General features: G+C 42.0%; 2 protein-coding genes across 4 annotated transcripts; both read left to right on the top strand.

The window, feature by feature from the left end:
• Window position 1: 1 nt before the first annotated feature.
• On the top strand, window positions 2-7,206 carry GTF2H3 (general transcription factor IIH subunit 3). Of its 2 annotated transcripts, XR_011600807.1 has the most exons (14): window positions 2-60; window positions 1,680-1,759; window positions 1,933-2,039; window positions 2,263-2,417; window positions 2,767-2,829; window positions 3,439-3,468; window positions 3,574-3,602; window positions 3,700-3,774; window positions 3,884-3,937; window positions 4,682-4,750; window positions 4,961-5,096; window positions 5,198-5,234; window positions 5,975-6,291; window positions 7,065-7,206. XR_011600807.1 is itself a non-coding variant. In XM_070950407.1 (13 exons), exons 1-13 carry the CDS (start codon window positions 51-53, stop codon window positions 6,042-6,044), a joined length of 915 nt encoding a protein of 304 aa, XP_070806508.1. In that variant the 5' UTR covers window positions 2-50; the 3' UTR covers window positions 6,045-7,206. The 2 variants fall into 2 exon arrangements, 1 of the variants encoding a protein (XP_070806508.1); XM_070950407.1 differs by having other exon boundaries at window positions 5,975-7,206.
• A 1,029-nt stretch (window positions 7,207-8,235) lies between these two features.
• Window positions 8,236-24,584, top strand: TCTN2 (tectonic family member 2). 2 transcript variants are annotated; one of them, XM_070950937.1, is made up of 18 exons: window positions 8,236-8,367; window positions 12,467-12,571; window positions 13,663-13,736; window positions 13,997-14,201; window positions 14,920-15,020; window positions 15,905-16,101; window positions 16,707-16,830; window positions 16,952-17,084; window positions 17,882-17,947; window positions 18,233-18,337; window positions 18,703-18,780; window positions 19,986-20,066; window positions 20,549-20,660; window positions 21,213-21,316; window positions 21,794-21,947; window positions 22,708-22,833; window positions 23,714-23,802; window positions 24,333-24,584. In XM_070950937.1, exons 1-18 carry the CDS (start codon window positions 8,352-8,354, stop codon window positions 24,446-24,448), a joined length of 1,986 nt encoding a protein of 661 aa, XP_070807038.1. In that variant the 5' UTR covers window positions 8,236-8,351; the 3' UTR covers window positions 24,449-24,584. The 2 variants fall into 2 exon arrangements, with proteins under 2 accessions (XP_070807038.1, XP_070807037.1); XM_070950936.1 differs by lacking the exon at window positions 8,236-8,367 and adding an exon at window positions 10,873-10,955.
• Window positions 24,585-25,030: the final 446 nt, after the last annotated feature.

Here is a 25,030-nt window from a genome sequence, read left to right as displayed (position 1 = left end):
GTGCTCGTGACGTCATTTTCAGGCGACCGGAGCCGTCCCGCTGCGCCGCTATGAGCGGGGGTGAGTTTTGGGTTCGAATTCTGGGTTTTTTTTAAATTCGGGGTTTCCTCCTTCCGTCTTTCCCTACTCCAGGCCCCCTTAGTTCCTTGGTTGGGGGGGGGGAGACTGGGTTTTATTCTGAAGCGTGGCTGCCTCTGAGCATGTGCAGAGTGGTTTCACACACCTTCCCCATTCATAACCCCCCCCTCCCCAATCACCAACCTCAGGTCTCCTTTCAATGCAAATGTGATTTAGGGAATAAAGGAGTAAAGGAATTTCATTCCCACGTGGCTGGTGGAACTCCCTGCCACAAGATGGCAATCAATGGGCTTTCACGTTTTAGCCATGATGACAGGCAGGTGGGTGACTTTGGGCCAGTTCCCCCCCCCCTCTGTCCAGCCTACCTCACAGGGTTGTTGTTGGGAAAGCAGGAAGAGGAGATCTCAAAGGTGCTCTTTCTATTAAACCCAGATCATAGAAGCCGTCCTTCCATCTTGGTTTCCCATTAGAACAGCTGCAGAACTCAAAACTTAAATTGATTTTAAATTGGGTTGTTTTAATTTACGGCCAATAATATTTAATTATTTTAAATTGCTTTTAAATTTTGTATGTATTGTTTTTTTTACTCTGGCTGTTCACCGCCCTGAGTCCTATTTTGGAGAAGGGCGGTATAGAAATTTAAATAAATAAATAAATTTAAATAAATAAATACTTGGTTCACTCCATGGGAAGACGTTGTAAGGCCGTCATTCATGCTGAAGGTGACCCCCCAACTCAGGATTAACTGACACAGTGATCATTTTTGTATATCTCATTTTTTCTATGATGATAATTTTTGTATATCTCGTTTTTTTCTACGTGTTTCACTTTACTTCTTTATCCTGTAACTGCTATTCTAATAGCAAATCCTTCATCAAAGTGATGGCATTGCATTCTTGATTAAATTATCTTTCCATGGATATATAATTTTATGGTACTACTCCCAAAAAAAAAGTGATGTTATTAGCTAGTTTTAGAAAATACAATTTTTCCCCAAAAGGTTTCCACAATTTTGGCCACTCCTGTATGTGCTTCTGTTTTAACTAAAGCACTACCTGAATCTTCCTCCTACGGCCTTACAACGTCTTCCCATGGAGTGAATCAAGTCTTTTAGTTCTGCAGCTGTTATAATGTGAAACCAAGTTTGAATGATGGCTTCTATTAACTGGGTTTTATTGCTGGGTCGCTTCTGACTAATAAGTTTCTTTAGGCGGCTCCATAGATTTTCCAATTGGGTGAAGGTCTGGGCTATTCCCAGGCCATTCCAGCAGTGGAATAGGATTATCTTGAAACTCCAAAAAAAAAGTGGTGTTATTACCCATCAAACCTCAAAAATACACTTTTCCCAAAAGGTTTCCACAATTTTATTTGTTTTTATTTATTGGTTTTAATTTGTATACCGCCCTTCTCCAACAGGCCACTACTGTATGCTGCTCAAGACTGTTTGATGAGGGACAACAACCAGTATTCAGCAGGGTTGGGAATAGTGGCTTTTAACATCTGTCTCAGCTGCTTGAGACGTCCGACTCTCTATAAAATGAAGGAATGGATGGCAGATACAGTCTCACCTTCTGAATTCTGTGCTTTATCTTCTTTTCTAGACGATGAGGTGAATCTCCTAGTCATTGTCGTTGATGCTAACCCTATCTGGTGGGGCAAGCAGGCGTTGTTGGGCTCAGAGGTAAGACATCTCTGGGATAAATTATCCAACTCCTTATAGGTTTCCTTTGTTTAAAAAAATAAATCGTTTCTAATGTTTTTCTTTTTGACAAATATGGCTTGAAATTGTATGGATGTTTGGTTCTGATTTGGAAGTTTTTTTGGGATTTTAAATAATACTTCTCCTTCCTGCAGCTTACCTTATCAAAATGCCTCGATGCAGCCATGGTGCTGGGAAACTCACACTTATTTATGAATCGCAACAACAAACTTGCTGTGATAGCCAGTCATATACAAGAAAGGTATTGTGTTTTGATTGAAAGACAAGCTCCTGATGCCTAGTTAAGAATTGTACAAGGGATTTTAAAAAAACCTGAAATGTAGTGTAAAACTAAACAGGAACAAACTAAAGGATATTTTGTTATATTTTCCTTCAGGAAATAGAAAATGATGGGTATTTTGTGGTTGTTTTGAGTGATTGAATTGCTAAATGGTTAATATAATTTTAACTTTCTCTCCTCTCAGCCGTTTCCTATATCCTGGAAAACACTGGGCAACCCTCGATCTCTTTGGAGAATCCGGGGAAGCAAATATTGCTGGTAGCAAAGATGGAAAATACGAAGTATTAACCACCATAAATGAAACCATTGCAGAGGAGATAAAGGACCTGTTGACCAATAGTAAGAGAAGCCAACCAATTTGTGGCATAGCTTTCGTATTTCTGTTTTTTTTTCCACCATAAATTTTAGGGCTCTGAGTTCCCAAAACGTAATATTGTATTATTAAATCATAGTTGGTTTGACTTGCGTGTTGATATGAAATTGTGGACCCCTTAAGTCTTGGTTTGAAAATGTTTAGCATAACAGAATTTTTCAAAACCTCCTTCAATAGGGATTTGTCTGTCTGCCAGCCTGCCTATATCTATATTTTGCTAAGATTGAAAAACAGTGGCATTGACAATGATCTGTGCAAGTTGGAATGAGTGAAGAATATGCTACTTAATTTTTTTTTATTCCTTTGTGATCGTAGCTGAAGTAAAGGGGCAGCAGACGGAAACTTTGCTGGCTGGATCTCTTGCTAAAGCACTTTGCTGTATCCTTTTTTAAAAAAAAAAAAAGTCAACAAAAGAGCCTTGATAGTACAGGGGTTTAGCGCACCCTGTTATTAACACAGCTGCCTGCAATTTCTGCTGGTTCGAATCTCTCCAAGGCTCAAGGTTGACTCAGCCTTCCATCCTTTCTAAGGTAGGTGAAATGAGGACCCAGTTTGTGGGGGCAATAAGCTGACTTTGTATAAAATATACAAAAGAATGAAGGCTATTGCTTAAAGCATTGTAAGCCGCCCTGAGTCTCCGGAGAAGGGCGGCATATAAATCAAATTAAATAAAAAAAAAAATAAAAAAAATAAACATATCTCAAAAACGACTTTGCATTCTATATATACCCATGTTGAGCCTCAGGACATTAAGTACCATCTGGCTGAGTCCATCTTCTTTTTCAACCTCCTTTTAAATTGTATTGACTTTGAAGAACTGCTGATTTTATTCCTGCCATTTTATTCTTTTTTCACATTGCTCTTAGTTCCTGTATGAGGGCAAGCAGTCCGTTAATGAAGTATATCTGTTCAAATCATCCTGTTATAACTATATTTTTTCTGTTCCAAAATACAATTCCAATGATTCCTGAATGTCCTGTGCTTCAGATATTCACAGGGTAACAAAAGAAAGTAAAAGTACGTAGTCTGATATTATCTATCGGTCCAATTATTGTAAAACATTGACCCAAACTCCACTAATCATTTCTTCTCTGCTTTTTCCACCTCTTCTTCAACATGTAGTCAGCCAGGAAATAAAATCCAGGATTTTGGTAAGAGTTTTGCAAATTCCCTTCCATATCTTGAAGCCAAATAGCTCCTGCTAAGTATGAGATCTAAATCAAGAAATTCCCATTTTTCTTTTTCCAGGTCATAAAAGCAGCTGAAGATAGCGCATTACAATATATGAATTTCATGAACGTGATCTTTGCAGCCCAGAAACGGGTAACGACCAGAATTTACATTACAAGATCTGTAACTCCATAAGCACCTGACTTGCATTAATACTGTATTGCTTTGGAGAATCCTAATTCTCTCTACTTTTTTCCTCAAGAGTATTTTAATCGATGCCTGCGTATTGGACTCCGATTCGGGACTTTTGCAGCAGGTACAATGTTCATTTTTATTCTTCCTCATCTATTAGTTCTTGTGGACGAACAGAAGTTTTTATGGTCCTTCCTATAAGAGTTTTACTTCCACCTAAGAGTTTCCAGAGTTTATTCCTTCACCCTGGAATACTGCAAGCTAAGCAGAAGCTCCACCACTGAGCCCCAGATACAGTTTTGGTTTTTGATTGGAAGGATTGTCCCAAAGACCCACACATTTTCTGAATAGTTTTTATCCCAGAGCTATAATTGCACTCAACAATGAACTAAAGGGCCACCGTCAGTGTTCTCACTGTCAGGAAATTTCTCCTCAGTTCTAGGTTGCTTCTCTCCTTGATTAGTTTCCACCCATTGCTTCTTCTCCTACCTTCAGGTGCTTTGGAGAATAGTTTGAGTCCCTCTTTGAAAACATTTTCCTTCTCATCCAAGAAGCTTCTTCAGCTCTGTTAAGCGAAACATCTTCAAAGAAAAAAACAGAAAGTCCAGATGCCTCTTGAAAAAAAGCACCTTTATTTATTTGTTTATTATTTATTTGTCGCATTTCTATGCCGCCCAACTCCCTAGGGACTCTGGGTGGCTTACAGCAAAAAAAACAATGTGAACAATATCCCGTAAAACATTTTTAAAAGAACATTAAAAACCTATACACTCCTTTGGGAGAACCATGATCTGGGTGACTGAGAAGCTCCATAGATGGTTTGGAAGGGTTGTTTGCTGCTTATAAAGGATAATATCCTACTTTCTAGGCATGTGATATAACTGGCGGAATCTACTTGAAAATTCCATATAAGCCCTCGCTTCTTCAGTATTTGCTGGTGAGTTCTGCTTTTCTAGCCACTTCGCTTTAGTGTAGAAGTCCGGGTAAATTCTACCAAACCTTTAACGTCAGGTTTAAGTTGACAGCTTTTAATAAAATTTGTCAGTCAGAAAAGGGGCCATCGCTCTGGATTTTTGACTTAACATATAGACTGTAACTCTTCTCCTACACAATTTTGTCTTCATCGCACCCCTTTTAAAAATTACAGTGGGTTTATCTGCCTGATCAAGATCAGAGATCCCAGCTGATCCTCCCTCCGCCCGTTCACGTGGATTACCGTGCTGCCTGCTTCTGCCACAGGAATCTTATTGAAATTGGCTACGTCTGTTCAGTGTGTTTGTCAAGTAAGGATTAAGGCTTTCCTGGGTTTTTGAATTGATTTGTGTGATCTTAAAAGAGTTGGTTCTGAAAGTGTTATGTTTATTTCTGTTTTGGTTTTTTACAGTATTTTGCAGCTTCAGTCCAATTTGCACCACTTGTGAGTAAGTATCCTTGAGAAATCCTTTTGTAAGTGACTAAACACTGCCAGTTCTGAAATCACTATTTCAAAATGAAAGCAAACTTCTTCTGAACAGATACAAAATTATATAAACTCTGTTTCTAGAAACACTGAAATCTTTGTCCCAATTTGCTGTTTTTCCTGTTGCTTTTTGTCTCTTGATTTTACCAACTCTTGTCTAGATCTTTCTTTCTTCCCTTTCTCTCTCTCTCTCTCTCTTTCTTTCTTCTTTCCCTTTCCCTTCCTTTCCTTTTTTCCTTTCTCTTTCCTTTCTTTTCCTTTCCTTCCCTTTCGTTTCCTTCCCTTTTCCCCTTCCCTTCCTTTCCCTTTCCCTTTCCTTTTCCCTTCCCTTTCCCTTTCCTCTCCTCTCCTCTCCTCTCCTCTCCTCTCCTCTTCCTCCCCTCCCCTCCCCTTCCCTTTCCTTTCCTCCTCTCATAGAAATTCCTTCCCCTTCCTTTTTCCTGCCCCCCCCCCCCCAGTCTGGCCCTACCCCCTGCCAAATCGTTACTTCAAATTTCTTTGCAGCTTTGAAACTCGCTATGCCTGTCTGCAAGTGGTTTTATTGTAGAAATATACAAATACGTGCAAGTTGGTTCAATTGTTATAGTGTAACCCTAGCAATTCCCAAATGCTGAATTTTTATTGCTTGTTGAGGCGGACAGAATGCATCAAGCACTTGCGGTGAGTCACTTTTTTTTTCCTGACTGTTTACTTCTATTCCAGAACCGCTTTCAAGATTTCGCTCCCGGCTGTCATGAAGTCGAAGAAAAAGAAACTGAAAGTCATGATGTAGCTGCGTTATCGATTTCTCTTGCCCTCTGCGTGGAATCCTGTCTCCCAGATTGTAACTATAAAGCTACAAAAGTGGAGCGCCAGAAGAATCAAAATGTGTTTTTGAAATGATCAACAAAGGGCTAAACTTTTCCAGCCAGTGCATACCTTGTCCAGAACTCTATACTAAAATGTTTACAAAATCAGGTTTCTGCCACTGGTTTAAACCAACACCTGAAATCGGAGAAGAAGAAAATTATCAAAAGTTGGTATGTTAAACTCATTTCATGTATTGTAGGTAGAGAAATCAAGCTGGTTTCAGTCTTGACACCTTAATTCCAGACAAAACCCCTTTTATTTAAGTTAAAATTGTGATGGATTGACATTTCAGTGCTCCTGGGCTGGTCCCTGCAGAAGCCGTCTTGGAGAAAGGAAACATTTTGATTTTTTTTTAAAAAAACATTCAGATCACAGCTATTGTAAGCTACATTTTTCATTAAGGTTAATAGCAGGCCTAAACAATTTCTTGATTCCCACTTTTGATAGCAGTATCTGCATCTGAGCATATCTCAGAATTTTGTTTTGTTTTGGCTGGATTTATGTTAACCCAAACCCACGAAGCTTATTCCAATGGAATTCTCAATATTCCTTCATAATTTTGGTTGTAAAAATTGCCTGCAGGTTTCTCTTTTACGGACAGCGAAGATCTCACACCTTCTGTCTAGACAAATTTGCTCAAGGCAGGTTGGTTGATTTTGAGAAGAGGCAAAAATTAATATTTCATCTTGAGTTATGCACAAGTAATTTAGCATGTGTTTCCCTCTGTCTCCAGTTAGCATTAATGTCCAACACAGCCAAAGCACCTGTTCATGCCATCCTTTAAATATTGTGACTCCTTTTTCTATGAATGCAAATGAAAGATTTGCTCTCTTATTTAAGCGGGCGTTCCTTATTTCTTAGAATCAATTGAATTTGTTTAATTGATTGAGATGCCTCTTCCTTCTTACTGTTGACTCGTTGGATGTTATTTTTGTTTTAACAGTCTTTTTTTCACTGCTCCTCAATAAAAGTACCTAAGAAGAAAGGAATACTTTCGGTACACTATTCTTTATGAAATATACCTTGACCATTGATTCTATGTTAAGTTCGTAGTATTCATAAACGCCACAAAAAAAGAGTTTGAATCGCTCAAATTGGTTTTGTAAGTAGTTAATTCATTATTTTTCAATTTCAAATGTTAATTCCTTTCTGCAGTCTTGTGTGGCCCAGGAGAGGCGGGCAGCTTCTTGGTTCTTGACTGCAAATTCTTGCTTTGCGGAGATTTGTATCCGTGCGTTGGTAGAACATCTGGCCAAGAACATCTGGGGGTCTGTTGGTTAAAAAGACCACAATTCACACAATATTATCCAATCTGATTTCTTGAGTTTGCTGTTTTCTAAATTGCACATTAGGTTGAATGGGCTGTGCTCAAATGTGCTACATTATTTCCCCACTCCAAAACTTAAAAAAAATAAACCACATTTGCAATCACGCGACCCCAGGACACTGCAACTGTCTTAAGGACCAGTTGCTAAGTGCCTGAATTTTAATCATGGGGACGCTCCAATGGCTGTAAGTGGAAGGACAGATTGTAAATCATTTTTTTCAGTCTCCTTGTAACTTCTTGTCGCTAAACAAATATTGTAGCTACTGGTAGCTGTATAGCTGGTTGAGTTTGATCTTCATGTGTTATATGAACCCAACATCTCTTATTGTTCCACGGTTTCTGTCAATACTAGATGGCCTACTGAATAAACTACGTAGCACACTGAATTGTAAAGCGGGATTTATACACCACAATTGGTGGCGTCACAAACACCAATGCCAAACCAACAAGCAAAGTCATGATTGAGTGCAACGGATGAACCGAACCTTACTTTTTTAAAAACAGTAACCTTTTAAAACTCCTGCGATTTCCAAAGTTAAAACTTACTTGGGCTAATTTTGGAGAACTGGATGTGGGGAGCCTTCGGCCAGCCGTGGTGAAGAAGGCCGTGTCCGATCTCACACGCATCCCGGGATCTAGATTCCTCCAGCTGCTTTCACTCGATCGCAGAGGAGAAGGCGGAACGCTAGAAGGCGATCTCCTGGAATCTCTTTCTGTGACCATGGACGATCCTCTCTTGGCCCTGGGTGCTAATTTCTTGACCATAAGCAAGCAAAACTGTCTTTTCTCCTCCTCAAGTTCTCGCAGGCGGCTACGTTTCTGCTGTTCCAGCTTCTTTAGCATCTGTGGAAGAAGGAAAGAAGAGAGGGAGAATTGCAAGAGGGAGCACCATCAAACCAGGAGATGCTTCCTGCTTCAGGTAAAAGGAAATGTTGACTGTCATGGTCTAGACATCAAGAATCAAAGAGGTGGCAGATCCTGTAGATCAGTGTTTCTCAACCTTGGAAACTTTTAAGAAGTGTGGACTTCAACTCCCAGAATTCTCCAGCCAGGGCTGGTTGAAGAATTCTGGGAGTTGAAGTCCACACTTCTTAAAGTCCCCAAGGTTGAGAAACATGGCTGTAGAGAAAAAACGGGACATTTAACATGGCGTAAATAGACAACCACCAATTTCGGAGTCACCATGTTTTGTCCGCTGTTGCTGGTAGATCTCTGGTTGTTGAAAACCATTAAATTTTGCCAGCCTCAAATCTGTTCCCACCAGCTAGCCGGTGTGTGGCACACAGGTTCGAGCAGAGGACTACAAATGACCAGACCCAAATTTATGTGTCCATTTCACCATTGCCTTGACTTACTTTTTCTCATCCCAAGCCTAGCACGGCTGGGAGGATAAAATATGTATTATTCAAGCTCTTGAAGCTGACCTCTGGTCTACAAATAGAATAAAGACATAATAAAGTTGATATTTCACATTTAAGTGGCAGGCGGAATCTTTAAAACTCCCAACGGTTGGTGAAAATTCCCCGGCAGTGAAAATGGGTCGCCTTACCGTGGCTAACTCCTTCTGTTCTTTGATAATCCTATTCTTCACTTGCTGAGGGGCCATCAAGAGATCTGCAAGGCAAAGCGAGTAGAAAGAATCATTCTTATATAAAAACATCAAAGAGATTTTGGGATCGCCGCCAATGGCCATGTTTGCTCAGTGTTAATTGAGTCACCAACAGCCGTACAAAAGTGCTAAAAATCTTGGAACGGGGTAGAAAATATGGTAGATGCTTCTCTTTTGAAGTGTCTGGGCTTGGAGTGATCTACTGGCAGATGGCAAAAGAGCTTGCTTTCAATAAGGCACCCAGGGAAAAAGGATATCCTGGTTTATCGCTTGAAGGCGGATGGATTAATTCCCACACGCTGGGCATCAGCTAAACATTGACTAAGGGCCTCAGACTAGTGACCCTTAATTTTTTTTACAACAAAGCTCCAAAGATGTCCCATTTTTTATTTTCATCTTGTTTACCTAACACCCCGAGTGTGTTTAGCACTGGGCATTCTGCTCAAAATTTGCAGTTTGAGCTTCGCATCTGCTAATTTTCTTAGCTTTAGCTGTTATTGGTTGCATTTATTATTTTTGGCACTTCCTTGTTTTTAAGTGGTTTTTTTTTCAATGAGTTCTTCTTTGATCTTTTGGTTCTTCCATTTTTTTTCTTCCTTTCATCTGTTCCAGCTTACTTGCATCTGATCTCAGTTTGCCAATCTTATTTTTTCAGCCTGGTCTTCCATTTTGGTGACAAACTATTCGGGTTTTTTTTCTTCTTCTTTGTTGATTTTTGCATCCCAAGTATTCAGTTATACCTGCAGCTGTGCTGTACATGAATTGTTTTTAGCACCATTATTACTATCACGGCACAGAAAGTATTTTCTCTCTATTGTCTTGAATTGGCTATGCCAGGGATGAGTTTCTGTATTCGGCTGTGCTTTTGTTCCATGGTTACGCAGAGATTTAGACCAACACAAATAAATAAAGGTTTGCAAGGCATTCCAGTTAAGCTTTGGCCTGTGACAGCAGACACAGCAATTTCAATGATGCAATCAGAAATCCAGAACTGAATGCGTATCTCCTAGACTAGAGAAATGTAAATTATTCTATCCTTATTTTGCATTTTATGTTACCTCTGGGAGCTACTTATGAGCAAATCTGTTTGCTCCGCTGCTATTTGGGGGCTTATTGCTATTTTTTTTGTATGTTTCAATGACTTTTCACCACTTATACACTGAGATAGGTTGGGCATGAATTGAAATAAATGAATAAAATAAGTTTCAAATGATTTTGGGGACGTGTTTTTTTAGTATTATCAACGTCCTTTACACAAAAAATGAAGAGGGTGGATTCATTTTTAAGCAGCAAGAGCGACTGGGAAAGGAAGAAATTTTAAAAAAAATTTAAAAAAAGTTTAAAAAAATCAATTTTCACTGCTGTGGCTGATGGGAACTGTCATCCTGTCTATCTGAAGCAGGGTTACTCCACCTTGGCTCCTTGAAGCCATGTGGACTTCAACTCCCAGAATTCTCAGGGGCGAAAATCGGCCGTTTCTAGGCGGGAGCGTCTGCGAAAGGAACGATGGGGGTTGTAGGGCAACCCGAGTGAGGAACATACCATTCCCACAGTGGGGGGAGGACAGTAACAAGAAAGGGCCTCTTTTGTGTTGTTTTCTACCACTTTTACCACAGACGCGCATTTTTCCCCTCTTTCCTTAGCTTCCACTCGCAACGCAACGGGAGATTTCAGTCTTTTTTTTTTTTACCCCTTTTGGCGCTCCCTCAGAGCCGACCTGGTTCCTCCCGGCCGTCTCCATAGCAACCGAGGAAGGCGGCGGGCAAGATGGCGGCGGCTGAGGCGAGAGGCGATCCTGAGGCCCCGAGTGGCCCGTCTTAGCCTCGCCATGAGCCTCCGGGGGATCCTTTGGGGGCTGCTGTGGCTGTTTCGGGCCTGGGCCCAGGATGGGGAGCAGGGTGGGTGAGGGGAAGGTTCAAAGGTGGGGAGTGGGGGTGAGGTGGGCTTAATCAGGGACGGGCAGGCAGAAATCCAACAGGTGCTGCTTTATGCCAGTTTCATGTCTTTGTGGTTTGGTTCTGCTTGCCTCGCAGCCATGAAATATCTTCCTCCCTTCCTCCTCTGTCCTTCCTCCCGCCTTTGCTTTCCTCTTTCCCATTCATTTTCTTTTCCTCCTCCTCCCCTTCTTTCTTCCATCTTCTTTCCATCTTCTTTCCATCCTCCCTCCCTCATCTTCCTTCCTTCCATCTTTCCTTCCTTCTTCTAACCTCTTTCCTTCCTTTCTTCCAATCTTTTTCCTTCCTTCCTCATCTTCTCTTCCTCCCTCCCTCCCTCATCTTTCTTCCTACTTCTAACCTCTTTCCTTCCTTCTTTCTTCCAACCTATCTTTTTCCTTCGTCATCTTCTCTTCCTTCCTTCCTTCCTGCCTCACTCATCTTCCTTCCTTCCTTCCTTCCTACTTCTAAGCTCTTTCCTTCCTTTCTTCCTTCCAACCTATCTTTTTCCTTCCTCATCTTCTTTTCCTTCCTTCCTTCCTTCCTCACTCATCTTCCTTCCTTCCTTCCTTCCTACTTCTAACCTCTTTCCTTCCTTTCTTCCAACCTATCTTTTTCCTTCCTTCCACATCTTCTTTTCCTTCCTTCCTCCCTCCCTCCCTCCCTCCCTCCCTCCCTCATCTTCCTTCCTTCCAACCTATCTTTTTCCTTCCTTTCTCATCTTTTCCTTCCTTCCTTATCTTCTCTTCCTCCCTTCCTTCCTCATCTTCCTTCCTTCCTTCCGTCTTTCTTCCAACCTATCATTTTCCTTCCTTCCTTTCTTCCTCCATCCCTCCCTCCCTCCCTCCATCCCATCTCCTTTCCTTCATTTCTGCCCTCTCATTTCCCTTCCTTCTTTTTTCCAACCTATCTCCCTTCCTTCCCTCCCTCCCTCCATCCCTTCATAGTCACGTTCACATGATCCGAATGAACCCATGCTCAGGATATGTACAATACCCAATTTTCTGAGCTGCAGGCTGAGTTGGTATAATAAACATGCTGAAAGGTGGAAATCCCCTCACATACACACACTGACAAAGTTTAGCTTGTGTCATCGTGGCTAAGTCTCTTAGGGAACATAGCTAAGAGAGTTTGTAAAATAGTGCTTTATTTTTTAATGTCCCTTGATTGGATTTTGTTCAGACTGTCCTGCATTAACAACATCCAAAGCCTTCAGTAAATTACAACCAGTTCGGTGTGCTCAAAAACATTGGTGTTAGCAACTCCTCACCTCTTTTAACTTCATTTTTGTAACTGAATAATGACACAAAAACACAATCTCCAAAATCTCTTATGGCGCCCTAGATTTCCTTAACGTTTACTGATGGTGAAATGAAATGATGAAGAAATTGACACTTTAGGGAGAAAAGGTTTTGCCAAGATTTAATGAGTGATACTAATATGTCTCAAAAAATGATACCAATTTCCCTGTTTAGATTTCCAACCTTCGTTCATCCACATGTCCGGGACTGTGGTCACAGCTTCTTTGACCAACAGCCATGCAGATACGTTCTCTCTCGCTGTGGCAGATGATGAAACGGGTAAGCATCCTTCAAAACCATTTTTGGGACGACCTCAGGAAGCTCTGGGACTCCAAAGAGCATGGAGAAGAAATTGTTTTCTCTTTTGCAAAATGAATTAACCTTACTCTTCCTAGCGGGAATGATCCTTGAGAGATGATAATATACCGTATTTTTCGGAGTATAAGATGCACTCCCCCCCCCCCAATAGATGGAAATGTCCGTGTGTTTTATACAGTGAATATTGCAGCAGGGGATAGAGGGGGGTTGGTGTGGCGCTGATCAGCTGTTCTAGAACAGGCCACAGCAGCGGTGGCAAACGGGTCATGGCGCCAAATGGCGGTGCCAAATGTGCGGTGCTGAATGGGCCGTGGTGGCAGTGAATGGGCCATGGCGGTGAACAGGCTGCAGCAGGGGTGAAATCCAGCAGGTTCTGATATGTTCTAGAGAGCTGTTAGCGGAAATTTTGAGTAGTTTGGAGAACCAGCAAATACCACCTCTGGCTGGCCCCAGAGTAGGGTGGGAATGGAGATTTTGCAGTATCCTTCCCCTGTCACACTCACCACTCCCACCAAGCCACGCCCACAGAACGAATGATGGATGCTGGGAGGCAGAGGCAGATTTATTTTTCTTGTTTTCCTCCCCAACAGCTAGGTGCATCTTATAGTCCGAAAAATACAGTATATGATAATGCACGATCCAATCTGGGTCGGTCATTGGGACTAGAGGCTTAGTCTTCTGAGCTTTTGGACTCATGCTGAAGCCCATCTTCAGGGAACTTCTCTCACCAGAATGTATGCTTTGCGCTATTCTATGCATCATATTTATGTGGTGTCTGGTTGGGTGTGGCTTTTTAGTTGCTGATTTGGGTGTTGATGACTATTAAGTCGTTGGCTGTTATTTCCTTGTGCTGCCAAGTCTTTGGCTCCTGAGTATTTGATAAGCTGGTGGCGAATCAACCCTCCTGTTGACTGACAAGGGGCCCCGTTTCCCAGGTTTCAGTCATTTCCCTGGCTATTTTTGTACCTGCTCGTCCAACAATCTTAGTAGCTGTGAAATTGAATGTATGTCCTTGCTCATTGCATATGGTAATGTTCTCTGCTCTCTTCTAGGATTGTTGCCCCTTTCAGACTGTAGTGGTAGAAACCGAACAGATGACTGGAGCTTGCAAGTCACACATCAAGGGGTGAGTAGAAAAAGTGATTCTCCTCTTAACTTGGCCAGCAAAAGATCTTAGATCAACTTCTTAAGAATCTCCTGAGAATCTCTTTCCATAAATTCTTGACCTAGATTCCCTCCCTTTGGCATTTTTTAAGCATTGTAGTAAATAGAGACCCAAATAAAATATTGCTGTTTTATCCCTGATGTTGGCTTAATGTTCATAGTTACATTGTAATTCATAAATCTCTCTCGGTTAATTGCCAACTGACATATTTTGCATTTCAGAACGTTTCCAAGGTGACGGTGTCCTTGACCAGGCACCTGCAACTGTGTGTCTCAAATGCCACCGATTGCTGCGTGGAGGCCCTGTGCATGCTTCAAAGTTTGCAGGTCTCAGCATGTCAAGGGACAAAGGTCATGGCCCGGTTGTTAATCCAAGCGGAAATATATGCTAATACATCTTCAGGAAACCTAACGGGAAAAATAGAAGGTATTTCATTCTTTCTGGCTGTATGCTGACTTTCACGGGTCTCACACTACAGCTAGGATCTGGATAAATTGCAATTATTTCAGCTTTGGTTGCAACGTCTTGCTCCAGTGACATTTTTCAAAAATGATATTCTTCCAAAAATGGTGTCTTGCATGAGTGAAAGAGAAGCATGGGTTTATATAATCAATCTGATAGAAGAGGATATTTGTCACTCAGGGCTAAAATATGGGGTCCTTGGTGATCTCTTGAGTTTGGTGGCTTCCTTGCAGACATTTGATTACCAAACTAGGTCACATCATCAGTGTTAGTAAGGGAGCAAATCCTACTCCCTTTGCACTGATGATGATACTTAGTTTGGTAATGAAACGTCTGCAAGAAAACGATCAAGCTCAGAGATAACCAAGGACCCACATTATAATTGAATTATAAGGCTGCCCACCTCAGAAATTTCAGCTGGACTGTAAAACAAGTTTAGAAATCAATAAGGTTCCAGTGAATGAGGTGATTGGGATTATCTGCACTTTATTCATCTCGAAAGTCATGTTGACCTTTAGATGTTTTCGGCATAATGTATGCAGCCAGTCAGCAAAATGTGGTTTTGCACACTTATTTTGCGTACATAAGGAGGCTTTAATTGTTGAGGAGAAAGAAGGTGTTGAAAGGAAAAGGCATCTCTTGAACTTAACTCACCAGTTTTCACCTTTTTCTTCTTTAATAGAGAATGCAACGATGATCCCCAATCAAGTGTTTCACCCGTTGGGCTCCTGTCCCTGCAACCTCACGGCAGGAGCTTGTGATATTCAGTGCTGTTGTGATGAGGTACCAATTCTGCCTTTAATTTCTATAACTCTTCATTCTAAACCTCACCCAAGAAAGCTGACATTTCTGAAACTCTGGCCCACTTCTTTAACTGCAATTAGTTCTTTGAGATGCTCTTTGAACCAAACAGTTTAATAATAGATTTCACGAAAAAAGCTCTTTGATGGAAAAAGATGGGATTAACTTTCTGGATTAGGAGTAATGGATGGAAACTAATCAAGGAGCAATCCAATCTAGAAATAAGGAGAAATTTCCTGAAAGTGAGAACAATGAATCAGTAGATGGTTTGCCTCCAAATATTGTGGGTGCTCCAACACTGGAGGCTTTTAAGAAGAGATTGGATAACCGTTTGTCTGAAGGGGTGTAGGGTCTCCTGCTTGAACGGGGTTGGACTAGAAGACCTCCAAGGTCCCTTCCAGTTCTCTTATTCTGTATTCTGTTCAAAGGCCTCCTCCCACGTTACCCCTGACTCTTATGAGGCAATAACCTTAAAAAATGGCCTTATACCTAGCTCAACTTTTTTTATGGCCTAGCAGGAGCTGCTGAGACTGGCAAAAGTATTCCTTTAACCCTCCTCTCAGTTCTCAGAGGCTGAGATTGAATTGAGAATCTTCTGCATGTCATATAGACCAGGGGTCTCCAACCTTGGCAACTTTAAGACTTGTGGACTTCAACTCCCAGAATTCCTCAGCCAGCAAAGCTTCACTAAAGCTGGCTGAGGAATTCTGGGAGTTGAAGTCCACAAGTCTTAAAGTTGCCAAGGTTGGAGACCCCTGACATAGACAGTGTTAATCGACAGTCTTTTCCCTTAAGATTTGTCTGCGAAGCTACTCAGTCGTACTAGAATGGCATCAGGCTGATCCCAGCTCTGCCTCTCTCCCTAGGATTGTACCCCAGAGATGAAGCAGCTTTTTGAGGGCTCCTGTTTTGAAGGGGTGTTTGGCGGAGACGTCAATCCCCCTTTTGACCAGCTCTGCTCTGTCAAATCCGGAATCTTGGCCCCTGACTGGTTTCCCTTCCTATGTGTGCAGTCTTCCCTTAATAATTCTCCTTTCCTTGGATACTTCTATGATGGTTCTACGTAAGTATGGAAACTCCTCAGAGGCTTAGCAGTGTGGAGTTGTGAAACCAGCATTAGATAAGCAGACCATCTATTTCTATAGGACAGTGATTTCTCAACCTCGGCTGCTTGAAGAGGAGTGGACTTCAACTCCCAGAATTCCCCGTGCTGGCTAGGGAATTCTGGGAGCTGTGGTCCACCCGTCGTCAAGCAGTCAAGGTCGAGAAACATGGCTATAGGATGTGTGTTTGGCCTGAATAATTACTGTCCTATGATTTCACCTTGCAGAGCAGTTAGTTGTATTAGTGATTTGCCCTTTATATACACATTTATATTTTATACATATTTTATATTCCTGTCTCTGTAAGTGTGAGGCAAAGAGTTCTTCTTGTGTCTATCTTTCCCCCAAGGCAGTGAGGTTGGTGAGGTCAAAATGAATGTGTAACACCTGGTTTTAATTTGGGGTGGGGACAACCGTGGTTTTTAGACGGTGACTCCCGAAAATGACAGCAAAATGTTTAGATTTCAGTTCAGTTTGCATTGTGTCTGTCTCCTTGGTGGGGCAAGGCTGGGAATCCCCACATCTTCTATTGTACAGATTATAGATTGATAACATTTATTTGCAGTTCTTCATCCCGGGTGTCTTCCTTTAAGCTTCCGTTGCAAACCACCCCAGGAAAGCTTTCAAACGGTTACAAGCAAGGAGATCCCATCCTGACTGTTCAGAATGACTATTTTACAGTTCCACAGGTAAAGAAAACTCTGGTTTCTTTTTTGTACATTAAAGATGGTCCCCCCCCCCCCCTGGATTGGGGAAAGGGGGAATGACACAAAAATAAACCGGATATCCTATTCTTCTCGTGTCATCCAGCCATTCATAGCTGGCAGTTGTGCGAGAAACGCTCCCGTTTCCTTCCTTCGGAATATTGAAGCCAAATGTATGGCTACATGCAAGGAAGCAGAGAGCCTCATGTCAAAGATCGCGATAAACGGCGGTGATGGAGGTACGGCGGTTTTGATTGCCAGTGAGAGATCTGCGGTCTTGCAATTTTTTTTTTAATGCAAGTGCCTAATTCTGCTTTGTGGGACGTGGTGGCTCAGTGGCTAAAATGCTGAGCTTGTTGATCAGAAAGTTTGACGGTTCGAATCCCTAGCGCCGCGTAATGGGGTGAGCTCCCGTTCCTTGTCCCAGCTTCTGCCAACCTAGCAGTTCGAAAGCAGGTAAAAAATGCAAGTAGAAAAATAGGGACCCCCTTTGGTGGGAAGGGAACAGCGTTCCATGCGCCTTTGACGTTGAGTCATGCCCACCACATGACTGCTATTGGGGTTCCCCTTTGCCAAAATAAGACAAATGCCAACAAATGTGTTAATACAGGGAGTTCTTGACTTACAATAGTTTGTTTAGCGGCATTGTAAAAAGTGATTTATGACCATTTTTCACACTTACAACCGTTACAGCAGCCCATGGTCATGTGATCAAAATTCTGAGGCTTGGCAACCAACTCATATTGATGATAGTCGCAGTGACCTCAAATCATGCGATCCCCTTTTGCGATCTTCTCACAAGCAAAATTCAATGGGGGAAGCCAGATTCACCTAACAACCGTGTTACTAACTTAACGACTACAGGGATTCCCTTAACAAATGGGGCAAGAAAGGTCGTAAAATGGTGCAAAGCTCACCTAACAAATGTCTCTCTTAACAACAGAAATTTGGGGCTCAACTGCAGCCGTAAGTCGAGGACAGCCTGCATTAGATCTTCCATCATAGTTTTGCCGCTAATCCCTTTTTTCCTTTCCAGATAGCATCAAACCAGAAGTGACCTACGAAGACAGGAGTTCTGCCCCACTCCCTTGTGCCGGGAAAGGTAAATATGCGTTGAGCGTGTTTTTTTATACGTAGTTATAACCCATCTTTTGAAAAGGTTTAATGAAAAAACTGCACATATATGACCTATAACAGTGATGGCGAACCTTTTCGGCACCGAGTGCCCAAACTGGAATGTGTGTGTGTGTGTGTGTGTGTGTGCGCCTGAGTGCCAGAAATCTGAAGACCAGCTGGCAATGGTACGCATGCCCACAGAGAAGGTTCTGCGTGCCACAGGTTAGCCATCATGGACCTATAACCTATACGAGAGCTTTCCTGTGTTCAGAATGCAGAAATGTGACCTTTGCTGAAGATTACATCGTCGTATGGGAAGGCAAAAGAATAAAAGAACTGAAGATCAAAGTCCTTTATGGAGGAATGTGTCCAGAAGGTAGTTTTTTTATATTTCTCTTAGTCCAGTTTTTATTTTTAACAATATTAGCTTTTCAGCAAACAAAAGATTACTTGTGTGATTTGGAATCAGTTGTCCTAGCTGTTGTTTTCTTTCATTGGCTCTAAAGCATCCTTGCCTTCTTCAATACATATCTAAAAATGGCTTTCTGTGTGTGTACGTGTGTATGTTCCAGCATAACTCTGAAATGCCTCGAGCAATTTCAACCAAACTTGGTACATAGATGACTTACTCTCTGGAAAAAAATACTGTGGGGGTAAGATACCTCTAACACCCCTCGGGGTATGTGTGTATGTATGCCTCTCCAGTTTACATTTGTCCGTTTCCCATTTTGTCTTCGCTAGAAACGATAACACAGAAATTCACACTCACGTTTGTGAGCGCCGACGCTACAAGCATGGAAGAATTGTCGGGGAACCCAGGTGGGTGATGTGACTTTGGGGTGCAGAAGACCCTCAGTGGCAGATTGATGGTCAGCGGGTGCTGATATTTGGGTTTATTTTTGATCGTGTAATTTGTTGGGGAATCGGTGGCATTTGGGAGCTGGACTATTTAGCTGACCTCTGATGCTTTGGGTGACACCCGAGAAACCCACCTCTTCCGTTGACACGCAGCCAAAGAGTTTCTTTGAGGAAAAGAGTGTGGGCTGCTTACTAGCTTGACCCGTTCTAGAACTGCAATGGCCATAAGTGTGAAAAACGGGTCATAAGTCACTTTTTTTCAGTGCCATTGTAACTTTGAATCAGGGGTGAAATGCTCCCGGTTCAGACTGGATCACCTGATCCAGTAGCGATGGCGGCGGGTGGTTCGGAGAACCGGTAGCAAAAATCCCTGCCCCACCCCCCATGCCTAGTCGAGCCACATGATCACCAGAGGCTTTTTTTAAAAAAAAATTTAAAAGCATTTTTTCTACAACCTCTTCAGCTGAAAAAATGTTTTTAAAAGAAAAAAAAGCCTCTGATGATCAGGCAACTCAGCTGGGATCATCAGAGGCTTTTAAACACATTTTTTTACAACCTCTTTGGCCGAAGAGGTTGTAGAAAAAATGGTTTTAAAAGTTAAAAAAAAAAAAGTTGGCCATGCCCACCCAGTCACATTAACACCACCACCACCAAGCCACGCCCACAGAACCGGTAGTAACCAGTTTTACATTTCACCACTGCTTTGAATGTTCACTAAATAAACTGTTGTAAATCAAGGATTACCTGTCTACTACTGATAGACCCAGTTCTACAGCTCCGAGGGATGGTGTCAGAGGTGGTATTCAACCGGTTCGGACTTGTTCACCCAAACCGGTAGCGGAAATTGCAGGTGGGCTGGCCCCTGCCCCGGCTCTATGCCATCCTACTTACACGCATTTTTGAGACCGGGCGCATGCACGGAAGGTGCGTGCGCGAGCAAAGCATGCGCGGAAGCCCAGGCGTATGTGCGCAAGTCAGGCGCGCACACGAGCCACTGCACACGTGAGACAAACCGGTAGTAACATGTGAAACCTACTGCTGGATGGTGTGCATAAAATTTGGCATTTGTGAGACCGTTAGCTCTAGCAAGACCGATCTCTCTTATTCTACAATATTACTTTACCGGACACATTCAAAGCCTGCAAAATCTTCTTTTCTTTACCTAGGTTACCAGCTTGGCAAGCCAGTTAGAGCCACCAACCTGACTTCGTTGGCTCCTGTTACCAGCCTAAAACTTTGGAAGCCCGGTAATCCTTTTAAACAAACATTATACAATTGCAAGAGGAATAAAACAGCATTAGACGTTGGTTTCTCGCTGCAATGTTCATTTGGGTCTTCGCTCATATTTCTGTGCAGGAAGGGGAGTAAAAGTGATTGGAGTTGTATTTGGCTGAATGAAACTTACGAATTTATTCCGTGCTTATTTTACCCATGGCAAATACAGCGTTCCTATCCTCAGGAACAAGAACAAAAATTATGAATATTATTTTGTATGTTTGCTTTTCTGTGAGAGGCTCCAGCAAACAATATCAAGTCTAATTTTAAAAACCTTTCCTTAAGAGAGTCTTAATTCGCAAAGAAAGCTGGACTCTAGTCACTTCCCTTTGATTTGTTTGATGTCTGAGAAGAGAAAAAGTCCCTTTCTAGAGCCTTCTGTTTAAATACTAGAACAGCGCTATAGGAGTTTGAAAAAAACAATTTCTCAACCAGATATATCTCCATTACTTAGTTGGCGAGAACTTGTGTTCATCGGGAAACCTGACCCCTCTTTTGTTTGGATTCAATTCCATTTCTGGATGCATTATGGAAGTCAGCCTTGCAGACAACTGCACGCAGTTGAGGTGAGATGGAATTAGTAAGGTAAAGGTAAAGGTTCCCCTCGCACATCTGTGCTAGTCGTTCCCGACTCTAGGGGGCGGTGCTCATCTCCGTTTCAAAGCCCAAGAGCCAGCGCTGTCCGAAGACGTCTCCGTGGTCATGTGGCCGGCATGACTCAACGCCAAAGGCGCACGGAACGCTGTTCCCTTCCCACCAAAGGTGGTCCCTATTTTTCTACTTGCATTTTTTACCTGTTTCGAACTGCTAGGTTGGCAGAAGCTGGGACAAGGAACAGGAGCTCAACCCCATTACACGGCACTAGGGATTCGAACCGCTGAACTGCCGACCTTTCTGATCGACAAGCTCAGTGTCTTAGCCACTGAGCCACCGCGTCCCTGTTTGGGATGGAATTCATTTCTTCTTAATTTTAAAAGAGGGAAGACATTCTAATTTTACACTGAAATAAAAGGAAGCTTTAAGAAATCCACATTGATTTCTGGAACCTGGTGTTTTTTTCTTTTCAATATAACAAAACGAACACTTCATTTATACATCGCGTGCCTGTTCCTTTCCAGAGAGGACGTTGCTGCAAGACTGAATTCCTTGGTGCAAGTGAGCCACGTTGGAAAAAGAGGCAACGCCCGTAAAAACATCTCAGATGATTGGGTGGAAGTCATCCGTGAGTAAGACAATTTAGAACCCGCCAGTTAATTGTCGGTTTTTAGTTTGTGTTTAAAAGCATTACGATCTTCTTACTTTTTTTTCGTTTATTTGTTATGAAAACCATGTTCTAGACCAGGGGTCTCCAACCTTGGCAACTTTAAGACTTGTGGACTTCAACTCCCAGAATTCCTCAGCCAGCTTTGAGTTGAAGTCCACAAGTCTTAAAGTTGCCAAGGTTGGAGACCCCTGATCTAGCTAACAGGAGAACCACAGGTATAGAAGATAATTAGACTTCTAAATTAATTTAAAGTTGGACGTTGGCATTGTAAATCAGTCGAACTATTTTGGGGAAAGTGAAGTGAATGAAACAATCCTGTCTTCATAAAACTCTTGTTTGTTCATGTTTTCTCTTTTAACGTTGAAAGAAAAGGATAAATTGCTGAGCAATTTGACTGGTTACCCTTCTCAGCCTATATATTTTTGCGGCTTACAGGATTAAATGCCTCTTCCAGTGCAAACACAAGCGAGGGGCTCTTAAGAGGAATCTGTCCTGATGTTCCTGCCCACCTGAACATTCAGATCATCACCGCTGATGTGGGCGCAATAGAAGGAATCCCTCAAGAAGAGATACTTGGGGTGCAAATCAGGTGTGTACAATCTTACTCGCATTTGCCAAACTCGGATCTCTTCATGGTCCTCGGTGGTTTCCTCCACGTTTAAGAAAAGATTTCTCTTTCCACATATACTTCTAATTTATTTAGTGGTGCGGTGGCCTAGAGGTGGAGCTCTCGCCTCACAATCAGGAGGTTGTGAGTTCAGTCCTAGGTAGAGGCAGATATTTCTCTCTCTGGGCACAATGAGAATCTTATCTGCTGAACAAAACTCCACATTGGCAACAGGAAGGGCATCCGGCCAGTAAAACACTCCGCTAGCTCCATTCAGTTGCCCAGACTCTACCCCGCAAGGGATTATGGGGTCGTAATCCCGTGCGGGGTGCGGGAATTCAGATTTTGCAATATCCTTCCCCCAGGAGTGGGGAGGGAATGGGGATTTTGCAGAATCCTTCCCCTGCCACGCCCACCAAGCCACACCACGCCCACCAAGCCACGCCCACAGAACCGGTAGTAAAAAAAATTGAATTTCACGACTGGCCCATATCACCCAAGTTGAGGTCTAGCGTCATGGCTGTTTATTTTTGCTGCTATTCAGGATGCTTCTTAGAAAAAAAAATTCTGCTCTAATGAGCGCTAAAATTAAGAATTAGAGTTGTCCTCTTTTATAATATTACTAGGCTAAAAAAAAAATGGCTCACATTAGAAAGTTGATGAAAATCAGATAGGTGACAGGGCACGGCCTTCTGCATTGCAGCTGCAGTTCCCATGTCCAGTAAAGACTTCTCTCTTTCAGTTTTTCAACAATAACTTGGCACGTTCCCTGTGCCCTGGTTTGTCTAGAGAACGTGACTTCCCTTCCCATCTCTGCTGCAGTGCAGTTTATTAAAGTACCTGCTCAGCCCCCAGTGCCAAAGACAAGGTAAGCCTTGGATGCAGACGAATGGAATGGAATAGGAATGCAGGATAGGAATGCAGAATGGAATGGAATGGAATGGAATGGATTGGAATAGAATAGGCAATAGAATAGAATAGGATAGAATAGGCAATAGAATAGAATAGAATAGGCGATAGGATAGGATAGGATAGGATAGGATAGGATAGGATAGGATAGGATAGGATATAGAATAGAATAGAATAGGCAATAGGATAGGATAGGATAGGATAGGATAGGATAGGATAAGATAGGATAGGATAGAATAGGAAAGAATGGAATGGAATGGAATGGAATGGAATGGAATGGAATGGAATAGAATAGAATAATAGAATAGAATAGAATAGAATAGAATAGAATAGAATAGAATAGAATAGAATAGAATAGAATAGAATAGAATAGAAAATATGGAATGGAATGGAATGGTTAGAGGGCACCTTGGGGTCATCTATTCCAACCCCCTGCTCAGGCAGGAAACCCTATACCATTTCAGACAAACAGTTGTCCAATCTCTTCTTAAAATCTACCTGATAGTTCAGAGAAACTATTAGGGAAACAGAGTCATGCGATCATCATTTGCGACCTTCCCAGCAGGCTCTGGCAAACAGTCAAACAGAGGAAGGAGGGAAAACTGGATTTACTTAACAACGGCAGTGATTCGGTTAACAACGATGGCAAAAAAAAAAAAAGTTGTAAAATCAGCCGCCATTCACTTAACCACCACTTTGCTTGGCGATGGAAACTCCGGTCCCAATGATGGTCATAAGTCCAGGACCACCTGCCTAAGAGAAACTCTCTGTCGCTTTAAGCGATGATCACTTTCCTGGCACAGCTTTGCCCTTCAAACTTTTAAAAAATTCTTTTCCAGATTTCAAATTAACTACACAGAGTACGACTGCAGGAGGAACGACGTCTGTTGGCCTGAGCTTTTTTATCCCATGACCCGCTACTACACAGGTAAAAAGACGGCCATTTGGCCTTTCACTTGGCCAATAAAGAATTCTATTCTATTCTATTCTATTCTATTCTATTCTATTCTATTCTATTCTATTCTATTCTATTCTATTCCATTCTATTCCATTCTATTCCATTCCATTCCATTCTACTCTACACTACTCTATTCTTACTCTTCTCTTCTCTTCTCTTCTGTTTATTCTCTTCTATTCTATTCCATATTTCTATTCTATTCTATTCTATTCTATTCTATTCTATTCTATTCTATTCTATTCTATTCTATTCTATTCTATTCCATTCCATTCCATTCCATTCTACTCTACACTACTCTATTCTTACTCTTCTCTTCTCTTCTCTTCTGTTTATTCTCTTCTCTTCTATTCCATATTTCTATTCTATTCTATTCTATTCTATTCTATTCTATTCTATTCTATTCTATTCTATTCTATTCTGTTCTATTCTATTCTATTCTTCCGCCCTCGCTTCATTGCATCGTCCCGTTTCTAAATCTTTGTCCCCAACCCCCTTTTCAGGAGAGCCCTATTCTCACACCCTTGCCAAAGGTCTGGTGCTGGTTTTCTTCGTCGTCCTGGCAGTGGTGCTGAGCGGTCCTTGGAATGGGATCTTCCACCTGTGGAACAAGCCCTGAAAAACCTCCGTGTCACCGACAGACTTTTTTGTAATGCTTTTATCATGCACTTCTTTTATGGAAAGAGTAGAGGGGGAATGTGCATTTCCCCCCCCCCCAGATATATTTTCCTAAAAAAGAGAGAGGGGGAGAGAGAGAGAGAAAAAAAATAAATAAAAATAAAATAATGGACAAAACTATAAAACTGTGTTGTGGTTTTTCAGAAAAACAAGCAATAAGGGAGAGCCCATGCAATGCGAGATGTGATTCGGATCATACTGCTTTATTGGGTGTCCCAATTTTGGCAACTCACAAGACTTCTGGACTTCAACTCCCAGAATTCTGGGAGTTTTATGTCTGTAAGTCTTTAACTGGCTGGGGGAATTCTGGGAGTTGAAATCTGTACATCTTTGTAGACCAGTGTTTCTCAACTTTGGAAGCTTGAAGATGGGTGGACTTCAACTCCCAGGATCCCCCAGCCAGCGCTGCTGGCTGGGGGATCCTGGGAGTTGAAGTCCACCCATCTTCAAGCTACCAAGGTTGAGAAACACTATTGTAGACTATAAATCTGTAAGACTTATAGAAATCTGTAAGTACACCGAA

The sequence above is a fragment of the Pituophis catenifer genome, unplaced genomic scaffold (genome assembly GCF_029215685.1).
Source record: "Pituophis catenifer annectens isolate HBS135680 unplaced genomic scaffold, rPitCat1.0.hap2 SCAF_10, whole genome shotgun sequence".
Lineage (NCBI taxonomy): Eukaryota > Metazoa > Chordata > Lepidosauria > Squamata > Colubridae > Pituophis > Pituophis catenifer.
The sequence above is the reverse complement of the archived record's forward strand: the minus strand, read 5'-3'. Positions and strand labels throughout refer to the sequence as shown.

Coding starts and splice junctions, on each gene's coding strand:
- GTF2H3 (XM_070950407.1), top strand. Junction 2,418..2,766: donor AAAGGACCTGTTGACCAATA/GTAAGAGAAGCC, acceptor TTGTGATCGTAG/CTGAAGTAAAGGGGCAGCAG. Junction 3,603..3,699: donor AAATAAAATCCAGGATTTTG/GTAAGAGTTTTG, acceptor TTCTTTTTCCAG/GTCATAAAAGCAGCTGAAGA.
- TCTN2 (XM_070950936.1), top strand. CDS start 10,886: ATGAGCCTCCGGGGGATCCTTTGGGGGCTGCTGTGGCTGTTTCGGGCC. Junction 17,948..18,232: donor ACTCCCTTGTGCCGGGAAAG/GTAAATATGCGT, acceptor TCCTGTGTTCAG/AATGCAGAAATGTGACCTTT. Junction 20,661..21,212: donor GACAACTGCACGCAGTTGAG/GTGAGATGGAAT, acceptor GTTCCTTTCCAG/AGAGGACGTTGCTGCAAGAC.